Below are 13059 nucleotides of genomic sequence, written 5' to 3'. Positions count from 1 at the left end.
TCATTAAAAAAAATGGCATTCTAAAACTGATAACTGTAGATAAAATATCAAACGCAAATTACCTTTATTTTCCGGTTTATATTCGTTCAGTCAGAATTCACGCTGCAATACATCCATGACACTGACAGCTGTTAACTTGTCCATTCTGACAGGTAATCATAGCCACTCGACATGAAATATATAAATAATTTTAATAGCACGGCCATTCAAAACCCGAGAGTCTGCTATGTGCATGTAAAACTATCAATGACAATCATTTTGGGGCAGGAAGTAATGTAAACACAGATATCAGATACCAGTCACGTCTAAAGTGAATGTAAACACACTGGCCAAAAAATTGGATATGGTCAAAAGATCGGATTTGTGCATTAAGAATTGCAGTGTAAATGCAGCCCATGTGTATTCTCAAGCAATCCTGAAGTTTGATTAGCTGGTCCAGGTGTGTTTGATTAGGAGTTACTAAAGTTACTAAACTCTGCAGGACAGTGACTAGTCTAAATGCACAGATCCGATCTTTTGACCATATCCGATTTTTTGGCCAGTGTGTTTACATTCACTTTAGGCGCGACTGGTATCCGATATCTGTGTTTACATTAATTCCCACTCAAAATGATTGTCATTGATAGCTTTACATGCACATGGTAGACCCTCGCGTTTTGAATGGCTGTGCTATTAAAATTATTTATATATTTCACGTCGGGTGGCCATGATTTCCTGCCAGAATAGATAAGTTAACAGTTGTCAGTGTCATGGATGATTTGCAGCGCGTATTCTGACTGAACGAATATAAACCGGAAAATAAAGGTAATTTGCGTTTGATATTTTATCTACAGTCGTTAGATATAAAATTCTGAAGTGAAATAAAGTAGCAGGTAAGATTACATTTACATGAATGAATGATAACGAGAGAGCGAGCGAAGAGAGCGCACACGAGAGAATGAGTATAGCCTACCCAGTGAAGCTTTTGGTTTATTAAAACAAAACAAAAACACACACATGGTGGTCTATTTTAAATTTACCGGGAGCCAGAGGTTGAAATTCAGCTGCTGAATTTGTGTGTGCGTGCACGTCTGCTTCATAATACAACATTAAAGCTACCTTTTAGTGAGCAAAGGTCTCGCCCTCGCCTTCTGGTGGTTTGGAATTCCAATGGGAATCGGATATGTGTGTTTAGACGTAGGTCGCATGTCCAGAGATCGGATATGTATCTGATTTAAAACCACATTTGGAAGTGGCACAGATCGGATGCGAAAAAAATCGGCTCTCGTGTGGATTTTTGTGTTTACACGTGTGCAACAAATTCCGATCTGTGTCAGATGTGAGCAAAAGAGCGGATTTTTTTGTGCCAGTGTAAACGCAGCCTCCGTTTACATGGAAAGCAGTCATCTAATTATTGACCTTATTTTGAATAAGACAATATTATGATTAAGGTGTTTACATGAGTTGCTTTTAGAATATTCCTTTCATGTTGCCATTTTACATGTTATAGAACATAGATCAATTAATGGCAAATGTCATTACGTCCCCATGGCACGCCGTCCTACGTCCTTTTCACATATCACCACACAGTACGTCTTCGTTATGGTACCATATACAGTTTCATTTTTAATTTTACGAAAGCTTCAAGTGCAGTTAATTACTTGACATGCTATACGTGCAAATAGATACGGAGCCCCGCATATGACATGCAAGAAAATAAATAAATTGTGCGCACAATTTACTCATTCGTTCCCTCGATTTATAAATCATGCACAATTTATTGTGAATTTAGACTACTATTTATTTTCCCTGTCATGTGCAGGGCTCTGTAAACAGAGGACGGTGGATACAAATTCTCCAGCCTAAACAGGCCTCCTCTGTACTTTCATTCAGCAACATTTCATTCATGCCACCGCGACAAACAGAAATACTGGATGAGAGATGAGGTGAGATGAATTTGATTTGTGGCTTCTTGCTTGAAGCTTGCTCTCTTATTTGCCATCAAACGGTTGACCACTGCCGTGCGTGTATTATGTGTCCTGTCGCAAAATGCGGCGAAAACTTCCACATGACGTTAATAGTATGGTTAAGGTGTGTACATGTCTATAATGCACTCCGATAATGTGACTAAAATAGGAATACTCCACCTGTCTTAATTCGATTTGTGTTTACTTCGAGTATGACTTTAGCCGGATTAAGATAATTAAAAATCGCTGTTTACATGGTAGTTTCTTAATCAGAGTATTGTCTTAATCGTGTTAATATCAGAATATTGTTGTCCATGTAAACGTACTGAGTGGGTCCCCAGGAGCAGGGTTGAAGACCTCTGCTTTAAAAAATAACAATGGCTCCCTCTACTGGAAAGCTATAAACAGCAGAAGCACAACATTTAAGTGGAAAACATTCATGTGTCATGTGTATCAAGAGTTAAAGAGATAGAATATCTGAGAGATCATGTCAAATAAACATCACACTATCTTCTCACAAAAAACGTGTTGTAAATCAGACTGTTGTGCGATGTGGTACCTTGCCGTGTTTGTTGTGGATGCGGAATGGGATGGTGGGGGAGTGTAATAGCAGACACGACTCCTGCTCATTCATCTTCTTCCTGAGACGATCCACGTTACGACTCTGACCCTTCTGTGCTTTCTGTTCACACACAAATCAATCTGATATTAGAACATTAAACATGCACTTAATATGCACAAAATATAACTGAGACGTGTCAATGTGTTTTCTAGATTCTCAGATAACACACTCAGCAGTCAGCATGCGATCATCTCATCACCTCATCAGCGATCATCACTGTAATCAGTAATCTGCATTTCAATCGGAGAAACTTCCTGCTCTGATTTAGCCCTATTTTTCCATCTTATTACTCTCAGAACTGAGTTAATGAAGAAACCAATAGTTTCACAAGTAATTGGTACAGATTAAAATCCCCTGCTCAAGTCCCTTTCAGCAAGTCTTGAGTAACGTAGCAGTGCACACAAACCAAGCAGGAAAAAAAACTGTAAAAAAAAAAGTAAATTTACAAGTGTGATGCATAAACATTAATTATATTTGATTTATAGTAAATGTCGCGTTTAACTTTGCTTATATAATTTATATGTGATATCACCTACAGGGCAGTGACAGAAATTAACTTTCCCATTAAGGCTAATATTTGCCCCCTTAAATTGATTTTCAGGAGCCTTTTTTTCCTTGTTAAATGTAATGTAGAGGTGGCACGAATGCATTTACTGCAATTACAACTGCATAAAAAATTTAATAGAGAAATATAAATTTATGTTTTAATGTTTTAATTTAAAAAAATGAAATTAAAACCACCAATGGGTGGCAGCAAGTCACTAGGTGTGTTCAACTTCAAGCGGCACAGCGCAGACCGTATGACATCGAAGTACAACGAGAGCGATTAGAGAGCAGACGGCTCCGTCTGCTGTCAAATCGCTCTAACTGTACTTTGATGTCATACACCGATCGGCCTACAGCGGCGCTTTACATCGAACACAAGGTTGTGTTCGAAATCGCCCCCTATAACCTCATTCACTATTCCCTACATTAGTCTACGAATATATTGCACTTGAAAGACTGAATAAAAATGAAAGTTAACAAATTCGGAATCTTGACACAATGTAATGGGCTACATGACTCTGTGGTGCAGTAATTGCTCTGAGCAGAAGGAAATCCCAGAAGAGAAGATTCAACAATCCCAGAAGTGAGCGCTCTCAGAGGGGAATTCTCTCAATGTCAGCTAGCATATACAAACCCGTTCACACTGTGGAGTCAGCCACGTTACCGAGGCTAAGAGTCTGGGTGTCATCTTTCCTCTGTGTGTGAGGCACTGCCTTGCTGTTCTGTAGTGACCTTGGCTAAACAATGGAATTGGGAGGTCTAAAATCAATTTAAAGTGTGAGCTGTACCATCACGGTGACCTGCTTCGCCTATGCCAAACATCAGTTAAAAAAAAAAAAAAAAAAATCCACTTTCTCTCTAATTACAAACAGAGGCCTACAAAGCAGACAGCAGAGTCTGACATGACCCTTTAGAAAACACTGATAATTAGGTTAAGAACTTATTGAACACAGCTGAATGACAACATGTCAAGATGTTTTTTTTTTTTTTTTTTTATGTTGCCCAGACAACAAATTATAGCAATCCTCAACACATATTTTGAAGTCAAAATATTTTGATATATTTTTATACTTTAAAGGTGATGAAAGTATGGTTGGGAATTGAAAATTGTTGTATTGTTCTTGCATTCCATGAAAAAAGTCTGGTGAGTAATATAAAAAAATGTACTAGCAAATGGTGACTCAAGCTTCAGTGTTTTCGTAGGGGGTTGAAATGTTTTTCACTTTAAGCCCTCATCAACAATTACATATTGCCAATTAATGATTATATACTATCTTAATAGTAATTATTAAGAATGATGTGGCTTTCAATAGGTAAAATGTGCTTGGAAAAATATTTGATCAGAATATCAACATAATAGTTAATGCATGCAAATAGTTATGCATGCACTGTACTGCAAATATATAGGGTTTGATAAATTTACAACCTTAAGCATAAGCAATGTCTTAACAAGTGCCACTAACATTTAGCTTCGTTTTTATCATAAGTCCTCTTTTAGATCGTACCTTCTCTTTCTGGATCTCACTTTTGATGGAAGAGATCTTGATCTTCATCTCCTCAATCTCGTGCTCAGGGAGTGTCTGGACGTGAGGGAGAGAGTCAGAGTCATCCAGGGTCTGGAAGCTCACATCAGCCAGAGGGATGTACCATTTACACTCATACTGCTGTTGCCTCCTAACAAACACACACAGAAAGAAACATACTTAAATGTCAAATAAAAGCTTGATTTATTATGTTATTTTTTATTGCTTTAATTTTTATAAATAAGCACACTAAATTAAATTGACAACCTATTAAGTGTATAATTCGTTCCTGCTCGCAAACACATGCTTCACAATGTCATTTTCTTCCTGTACTGACAGGAAATGGCTCTGTTGAGACTGAAGTAACCTATTAATCTAAGCACTCACTATGGAGATTGTATACACACACGCACACTTCAGGGATCAAAATGTGTTTCCACTGCAGAAATGCTTGATAATGCGTTCTTATTGTGAGATGATTATGATGCCCAGCATGGCTCTGCAGCGGAATATAATCTGTTCATCATCATGCTTAACAACCAATTGAAAACATCTCCTGCTTAATTCAGTCTGATTGACATGCTGAATACTTTACAGTCACGACCCAGAACTGAATGTCCCATAATGCCGAGCATATGAGGCAAAGTAGATTATGGCTGTGTTCGAAAGCTGAAAATGCTACCATAGTAGGATGCATTTCAAGGTAGGAAGGCATCAAGGCACATCCGAATACAACATTATCTTCACTTCCTGACTCCTGATACCTTCATCTGATTGATTTTTGAAGGAAGCATAGATGTATCCTTCGCTGCCTATGATATCCCACAATCCTGTGCGTTCCATTCCGTGTCAGTTGAGCTAAAAAATAAATATGGCATCTGAGAGTCACAGTTGGTGGTCAGGTTGTGCGTTAACGTACATTTATATTTGCTTAGTTATCACCAAATCTTGCTCTATTTTGTTGTAGATCATTAAACCATTACTCTGCCTCAGAAGCCTGTCCGAAATCAGTTTCATGAGGTATCTTCGAGTGCAAATACTGCCAGTAAAGTCATTGCCTGATAAGGCAGTGAGGCAAGTCAGCTTGCGGGCACAGCCTATGTATAAGTGTGTGTGTTAAGTATGTGTGTTATTCTGGGAAGGCTGTAGCTGCACAAGAGTAACAACAGCTATCAATCAATATACTGTAATTGTCTTTGGCATCATAACCATGACAAAAAAACTGTGACAAATGATATTGCACCTTTGTAAATCAAAACACTTTGAGTTAATCTACAGGCACCAAACACACAACGGCCTGTAGTATGATGTAAGCATGGGTGGGTAATACATAACTGAGAGAGAAAGTGGGTTTGTATAAACTGTAAAAATGTTGTTTCAAAGTTGTAAATAAAACAAAGATTATTGGAGTAGATTTTTCAATAAAATACAATTTCAGTTTTTCTACTTCAAAATGTAGTTTAATTCAATGTGTTACTTTCCATTTCTTTGTAATTATTTTGTGAAATTTATGAGCATTTTCTTGAATGAAAATTCAAAGTGAATCCTATACCAATTTGTTTTCAGTGTATAAGTGTCCATGTTCATACCCAACTGCTGTCTTTTTCATCTTGGCACAGAGCAGAAGGTCTGTGAAGAGGAAGACATGACGAAGTTTACGTGTCCCCTCCGACACCTCCACCAGGAAGCCATCCTTCACCAGCTGACGAGCCTGTGATATTTAAAAAATAAAATATTGATATCATGTTACTATACAATATCATGTTACACATACAATAATATTAATCCAGTAACAGTAATCTGGTTGACACTTAAACATAGTACGCTTTTATATAGATATGATTAAAGACTTTCTCTCCACCTCCCTACATTTACGTTGTGAGTGTCTTCTTATTGGTTAGGGGTATGTTTCCTACAAGCATTGTTGGTTGACATGGCTGACTATGGTTGCAAGTTCTTTACAATTCAACAATTCAGTTTTTCCCGAAAACATAGTTCCAACAAATAGTTGCGAAGAACATTACAAGTTGTGTGGGTGGAACTACAGCTCTTGACCTGTGGTTATAAGAAGAGTTTCCTGTTAGTATGACATGTGGACTTAAATAGACCATTCTATTCAGAACTACCCGAATTCTTCGTGGCATAGATTCAGCAAGGTGAAAATTCCTCTGAGATTTTGGTCTATATTGAAATGATAGCATCACGCAGTTGCTGCAGATTTGTCGGCTGCACACCCATGATGCGAATCTCCCATTCCACCACATCCCAAAGGTGCTTTATTGGATTGAAATCTATTGTGCAGAATGCTGCTTACTGATCAAACCGCATGCAAAGCGTATGTATGTATGTCAGTTCCTGTTAATTAACAGCATTTATCTCCATCACCTGCATGACGTCATTAAAGACAGTTCTATATTGCCGAACCAACGTGGTTCGAATGACAGATGTGCGACAAAGTTACTACAGTTTCGGGAAGCAGTCGTAACTAGCTAGTTAATTCCTCCAACTATGCATCATACCATGCTAAATGGCTGCAACTTCTCATTATTCTGATAACTGACTAATCTGATGATTATTTCTTTGAATAATTGATGAGTCAGGTACTAAGAAGGAAAAATAGATTTTTTATATATATATATTGATTTAAAACAGACTCAGGGTGAGGTGGTCTTGGTCAGATTTTTTGCTGTGGACTGCCCACAAATCAGGGTATCTTCCGTTTATTTGTTTTTTGATTTAATATTGAAATCAGAAAAATGAGAAAACAGTACTTTTTTTCATTTTTAAAAAGAAAAAGAAAAAACATAAAATTGGCTTGATTTTTCATTTTTTCATTTTGGGATTGGATGATTGGTTAACCAGACATCAAACCATGTCGTCCATGTCGTCATCAGTTGTTTATCAGTTCCGCTCAACAGAATAAAAGTCCCTCGCTCTACAGCTGTACGGATTCTTAACACATTTATTGCAACTACATTTTATCTCTTTCTCATAAATATTAGTTTACTTTGGAGCTGCACATAAACTACCCCCTAGCCTACAAGGTAACTTGACACACTGCCTGTTTTATTTAACTGACCAACTATAAAAATATGTGTGGCAAAGCTGCTAGACGCACTGGGCAGCCGGAGCGAATGTACAATACATTGAAGTAAAGCGCAAATCAGTAGTCTATCGATTTAAGTGTAAATATGCAGCAGTCAAAACTTTTGTTTTAGACAACACCCTGAGTTTTGGACATGGCATGAATTTGAAATATGACAGATATGAAAAGATATTACATGTTATTAGTTCCTCAAAGTGGTGCTATTAGTTCAGAGATGGACTTTATTGTAATGGGAATTGGACATCATGATTGAGCTTGGTGAGCATGTTTGAGATGCCAATTTGAAATAGGCTCTCACACATTTAAAAAAAAGTAAAAAAAAAAAAAAAAAAAACTCAGCCGAATTAAATTTTAGGCGTAATGTTAAATAAATATAGTGTTAAATATAGCCATTATAGTGCTCTCTCAGTTATAAGATATCAAAACCCTGAAATAACACTAACAAATATAGCTGCAAGCAGCAATTACGGGGCCAAGCACAAAAGAGGCACAAGAAGCCAGCCAACACGGCTGGGAGCATCAGACCAACTGCAACAGTGAGCAATTAAAGACCTATTAAGATCATTTTAGGCAAAAGAGCTGAAAAATCACAAATACAGGCAATAATAAAGATTTACTGGTTTATCACTTCCGACCAATAGGTGGCACTGTGATTAAATTAATGAGGTATGGTCAGAGTGAGGTAACAATGACACTCGCAAAGTTTGGTGTCAATATGTCAAAGCATTGCAGAGATACAGCCTCAAGAGTCATTTTGGCATCAAGCCTCTAATTTGTTGTTGTGGTAAATGAATAAGGTTTCGTCTATCAACACGAAATCCATAACATTTTACCAGCATGGTCTAAAGATGATACGATTCGATTTTGGTGAAAATTGGACAAACGGTTTAAGAGTTCGAAAAAGTATGTTCTTAAAGAAAATCAAAAATGACTGACAGGAAGTTTGGCTGACGGTGGCAAAATTGGCATCAATGTTCTCCGCATGACCCACGGAATTAGTTAAGATCAGTCGCATTAAAAAAGGCCACATTTATATAAATTTATTAGCATTTTTAAAAAAATTTCATTATAACATTTGACCACAAGGAGGCGCTATCTCAAAACCTATTATATACCTTCAGAGCATGGTGCCGATGGCACACCCTGAGTTTCGTAATGGTACATCAATGCATTCATAAAATATAGCATTTTATATCATAATACTGTATTGTAGTTAATGGAGATTTCATGTTTTGTTCACTTATAATGCCATCAAGAGGCACAATCCCACCAATTTTTTTTATGTGTCCTCAGGGTGACCCCATACATGTGTGTATCAAATTTGGTGCAAATATCTCATTTAGTTTTGGAGTTATAGACATTTATATGTATAAGATCATAAAAAATGACCCATGGACGACTTTGTTTTGACTTTTTTGCCCCTTTCTATCAAAATTTTGACATTTGGGCTAAACCATTAAGTTAACCAGCTTAGGTTCCATGTTGGTTTCATCTCGATCGGACTAACGGTTTCGAAGATATTCGCAATCGTTTTTTAAGTGCTAAATCACCATGCCGCACAAACCGTAAGTCAAAACCTAGCATGTTTGGTATCGTTGGACTCGACAAGGATTCAGGAGTCTAAGGATATGACTCCCGTGAAAATAAGTCAACCAGATCAAAAGTTATAAGCATATGAAAAAAATAAAAAAATTCTCCACTAGGTGGCGATGGTCCGAAACTTCTCAGGCTCCTTCAGGGCATCGTGCTGATGACCCATACAGAGTTTCGGAACGATATGTTAATGCGTTCATAAAATACCTAATTTTAAATCACAAAATTCAAAATGGCAACGGTCAAAATGGCCGATATGGGAAAATTGGATATCATTCGACTCGGCATGCCCCGAATCCAACGAGACCAAATTTATGATTTTTGGACAAACCCATCAGAAGTTATGAGCTAAAATACCAATTTTTCATATCTCCGGACCAGTACGTGGCACTGTGCTGAAACGCTGCATGTTGCCTCAGGTCATGCTTGTGATGACTTGTACCAAGTTTGGTCTGAATATGATAAAGCGTTGCGGAGATACAGCCTTATGTCTATTTTCACAAGCGCTACGTTAAATTCATTCGCGTGTTTTTCGAAAGCGGTTTGAGAAATCGACTTGAATTCCATAACTTTTTGTCGGCATGGTCTGAAGATGATCTGGTTCAATTTTCGTGAAAATCGGAGTAACGGCCTAGGAGGAGTTAAAAAAAGTGGGTTTTTCAGAAAATTCAAAATGGCGGAAAAATTGCAATCGATTCATCTTGACCTAAGGAATCAGAGGAATTTTGTTTCTAACCCTTACGGTTCAAAAGTTATTAACATAAACGTGTGCAACTTTGGACAGCTGGTGGCGCTAGAGGGATTGAGTTAGAGACTCCAAATTTGCTATGGTTTGCTACACAGTTCAGACTGTCTTCTAACTGAATTTTCTGAAATTTCACAACTTTCCCGCAAGCAGTTCTATGGGCTGCCATAGACTTCCAGAGCAGAAGAAGACGGAAGAATAATAATAATAGTTAAAAAGAACGCAAACAGATAAAGTAGGTGCCTACGCACCTTCGGTGCTTGGCCCCTAATAAAGAGATGAAGAGTATTTTTATAAGCCTATTTATTGCCATCTGTTGGTGTCAGAAATTAACTTTACCATAAGGGCAATTGATTTTTAGGGGATTTTTTTTAAAGTTTATATAGGATTTTTTCCCTAATCTTATTAAATTTGTAGGTATGCCATCTTTAATGTGAAGTTCTTAGAATAATATGACGCTATAGGTTGTTACCAATTAAATGAGTATCAACCAAAGGCTTGCAGAGGTGGCAAAGAAGCAGCATCTGAAGTTGCTTTTAGATCTATTTAATGAGATGTTAGATAATGTTACTCAGAGAGGGCAGTAAATGCATATCAATTACAATTGCATAATGTAATGAGATTAATGTTTTAAACAACATTTCGAATACAGAAATATTAAATGTATGACAAAATGAAACAATATTTGGATTATGAAATTAATGTCGGCAGTAGGTGGCAGCAAGTCATCGTGTTAATGAATGAGTCATTTATTTAACCGATTCGTTCAAAACACTGATTCATTCAGGAATAAATATCAAGTGGATCTCTATAATCTATTGGGCCATTGAATCACTCGGTAAAAACTCAAAATAGAATAGGCCTAATATGCTGTGTGACTGTAAAATACAAAAATAACTATCTTTTCATAGCCTATCTGTCATATCATTTCAAATTCATCCCATGTTGTCTAAAACAAAAGTTGTGACTGCTGCATATTTACACTTAAATCGATACTGGTACTTTGCGCTTTACTGCAATGTATTGTACATTCGCTCTGCGCTGCCCAGTGCGTCAAGCAGCTTCGCTAGATTTTTATAGTTGATCAGTTAAATAAAACAGACAGTGTGCCAAAGTTGTAGGCTAGGGGGTAGTTGTGTGCAGCTGCAAAGTAAATTAATATTTATGAGATAAACTAATATTGCACATGTAGATGAATTTATGTCTACACAGAATTAAGCCCTGACCAATACGATTTGCATCAAGCCATTCACTAGTCTGGTCATTTGATGAGAAAGAGATTAAATTTAGAATAAACGCGTTAAGAATCAGTACAGCTGTAGAGCGAGGGATTTTTATTCTGTTGAGCGGAACCGATGAACAACTGATGACGGCATGGTTTGATGTCTGGTTGACCAATCAGCGGAAAGAGGCGTTTCGTTCCTGCCCACATGTAGAGATCGAATATTCAAGCTGATTATTCGTTTCCAATCCCAGAAAGAAAAAACGAAAAATCAAGCCAATTTTTTGTTTTTTCGTTTTCTTTTTAAAAATGAAAAAAGAAAAAAAAGAAAAAGTACAGTTTTCTAATTTTTCTGATTTCAATATTAAATCAAAAAACGAATGAACGGAAGATACCCTGATTCCCACACAAGCCAAAACTAAGAAAGGAAACATACCAGAAGAAGAAGAATCAAATGCTATTAATAAAGTAGCTGTGAAAACACACTTATAAAGGCACTGATTCCTCACCTGCCTTAAAGAGTTACTTACAGTAAAGGACTGTATATGAAAAATACAGCATACTTCATACTTTTTCCTGTCACACAAACAAACAAAGTTGCACAAACACACAAAGTCGCACACCTCTCCCTTTGGTGTGGTCACGGCAGTCCTGCGTGGGTCAATCTCTTCATTGATGCTGGACAAGAAGTTCTGGGATATTCTCAGAGCATCCTGCAGTAATGGGAAGTCTGGATGATCCTTAGGGGTGTGTTTCAACAAATCCTGAAATAATAAAACAAAAAGACAACGTATCTGAGTTTTATGTGTATTCTTAAAGTGATAATAAAATAAAAATGATATATAAACCTACAATACAGTTCAAAAGTTTGGGGTTTGTAAGACTTTTAAAATGTTTTTGAAAGAAGTCTCTTGTGCACACCAAGACTGCATTTATTTGATCAAAAAATACAGCAAGATCAGTAATACTGTAAAACATTATTGCAATTTAAAATAATTTTCTTCTATTTTAATGTTTTAAAATGTAATTTATGCCTGTGATGGCAAAGCTGAATTTTCAGCAGCCATTACTCCAGTTTTCAGTGTCACATGATCCTTCAGAAATCATTCTAATATGCTGATTTGCTGTTCAAGAAATATTTTTTATTACCATCAATGATGAAAACAGTTGTTCAGGGTTTCTACAGGTTTCATCAAATCTAATTTAATGCTTTTTAATGCCAATTTGTAAATTTTTTAATGCCATATATATTGCTTGTCTTTTTTTTTTTGTGTGTAAATATAAATTTGTTCTGAAGCAATATCCTTTCAGGATATTGCAGCTTTGACATAATTGTGTAAATCTGCATATTTGTGATAGATGACAACTGCATTAAATAATGTTATGGGATTGTGTTAAATATTTTTCGAAAATACAAATAAGAAATGTTGGGGGGAAAATTATACTTTTAAAAATGAAACTAAACCACCAGTAGGTGGCAGCAAGTAACTGTCTTAATGAGTGAGTCATTGAGTCATTCATTCAAACGATTCATTCCAATGGCTGATTCAATTAAGAATGAGGCAATTGTTTATGAATGGGTCATTTAATTTTTGACTCAACCGATTCGTTCAAAACGCTGAATCATTCAGTAAAGAAAACAAGGCTGAGTGTTGCGCTTTGGTTCTGCTGTGATCTTTGTTTGAAACTATTTTTTTTGCTGCTAAAATAGAACAAAAACAGTCAATGTTCCTTCTAAAATGTAAGTGACTTAATA

The 13059-nt window shown here is 36.6% G+C and overlaps 1 protein-coding gene across 8 annotated transcripts in view; it reads right to left on the bottom strand.

The window, feature by feature from the left end:
- The window catches only part of abr (ABR activator of RhoGEF and GTPase), a 321977-nt gene that overhangs the window by 147908 nt on the left and 161010 nt on the right, over nucleotides 1-13059 (bottom strand). For all 8 annotated transcript variants that reach the window (XR_007930235.1, XM_051893761.1, XM_051893759.1 and 5 more), the window contains 4 exons: nucleotides 11927-12067; nucleotides 6227-6348; nucleotides 4620-4788; nucleotides 2506-2628 (listed from right to left, as the gene is read on the bottom strand). Coding sequence is in view for 7 of the 8 variants with exons in the window: in XM_051893761.1 (XP_051749721.1) it covers nucleotides 2506-2628; nucleotides 4620-4788; nucleotides 6227-6348; nucleotides 11927-12067 (555 nt within the window). In the remaining variant the exon portion in view is untranslated. The remainder of the gene's footprint in view (nucleotides 1-2505; nucleotides 2629-4619; nucleotides 4789-6226; nucleotides 6349-11926; nucleotides 12068-13059) is intronic.

This window comes from Ctenopharyngodon idella, chromosome 5, assembly GCF_019924925.1.
Source record: "Ctenopharyngodon idella isolate HZGC_01 chromosome 5, HZGC01, whole genome shotgun sequence".
Classification (NCBI taxonomy): domain Eukaryota; kingdom Metazoa; phylum Chordata; class Actinopteri; order Cypriniformes; family Xenocyprididae; genus Ctenopharyngodon; species Ctenopharyngodon idella.
This window is presented reverse-complemented; position numbering and strand designations above follow the sequence as displayed.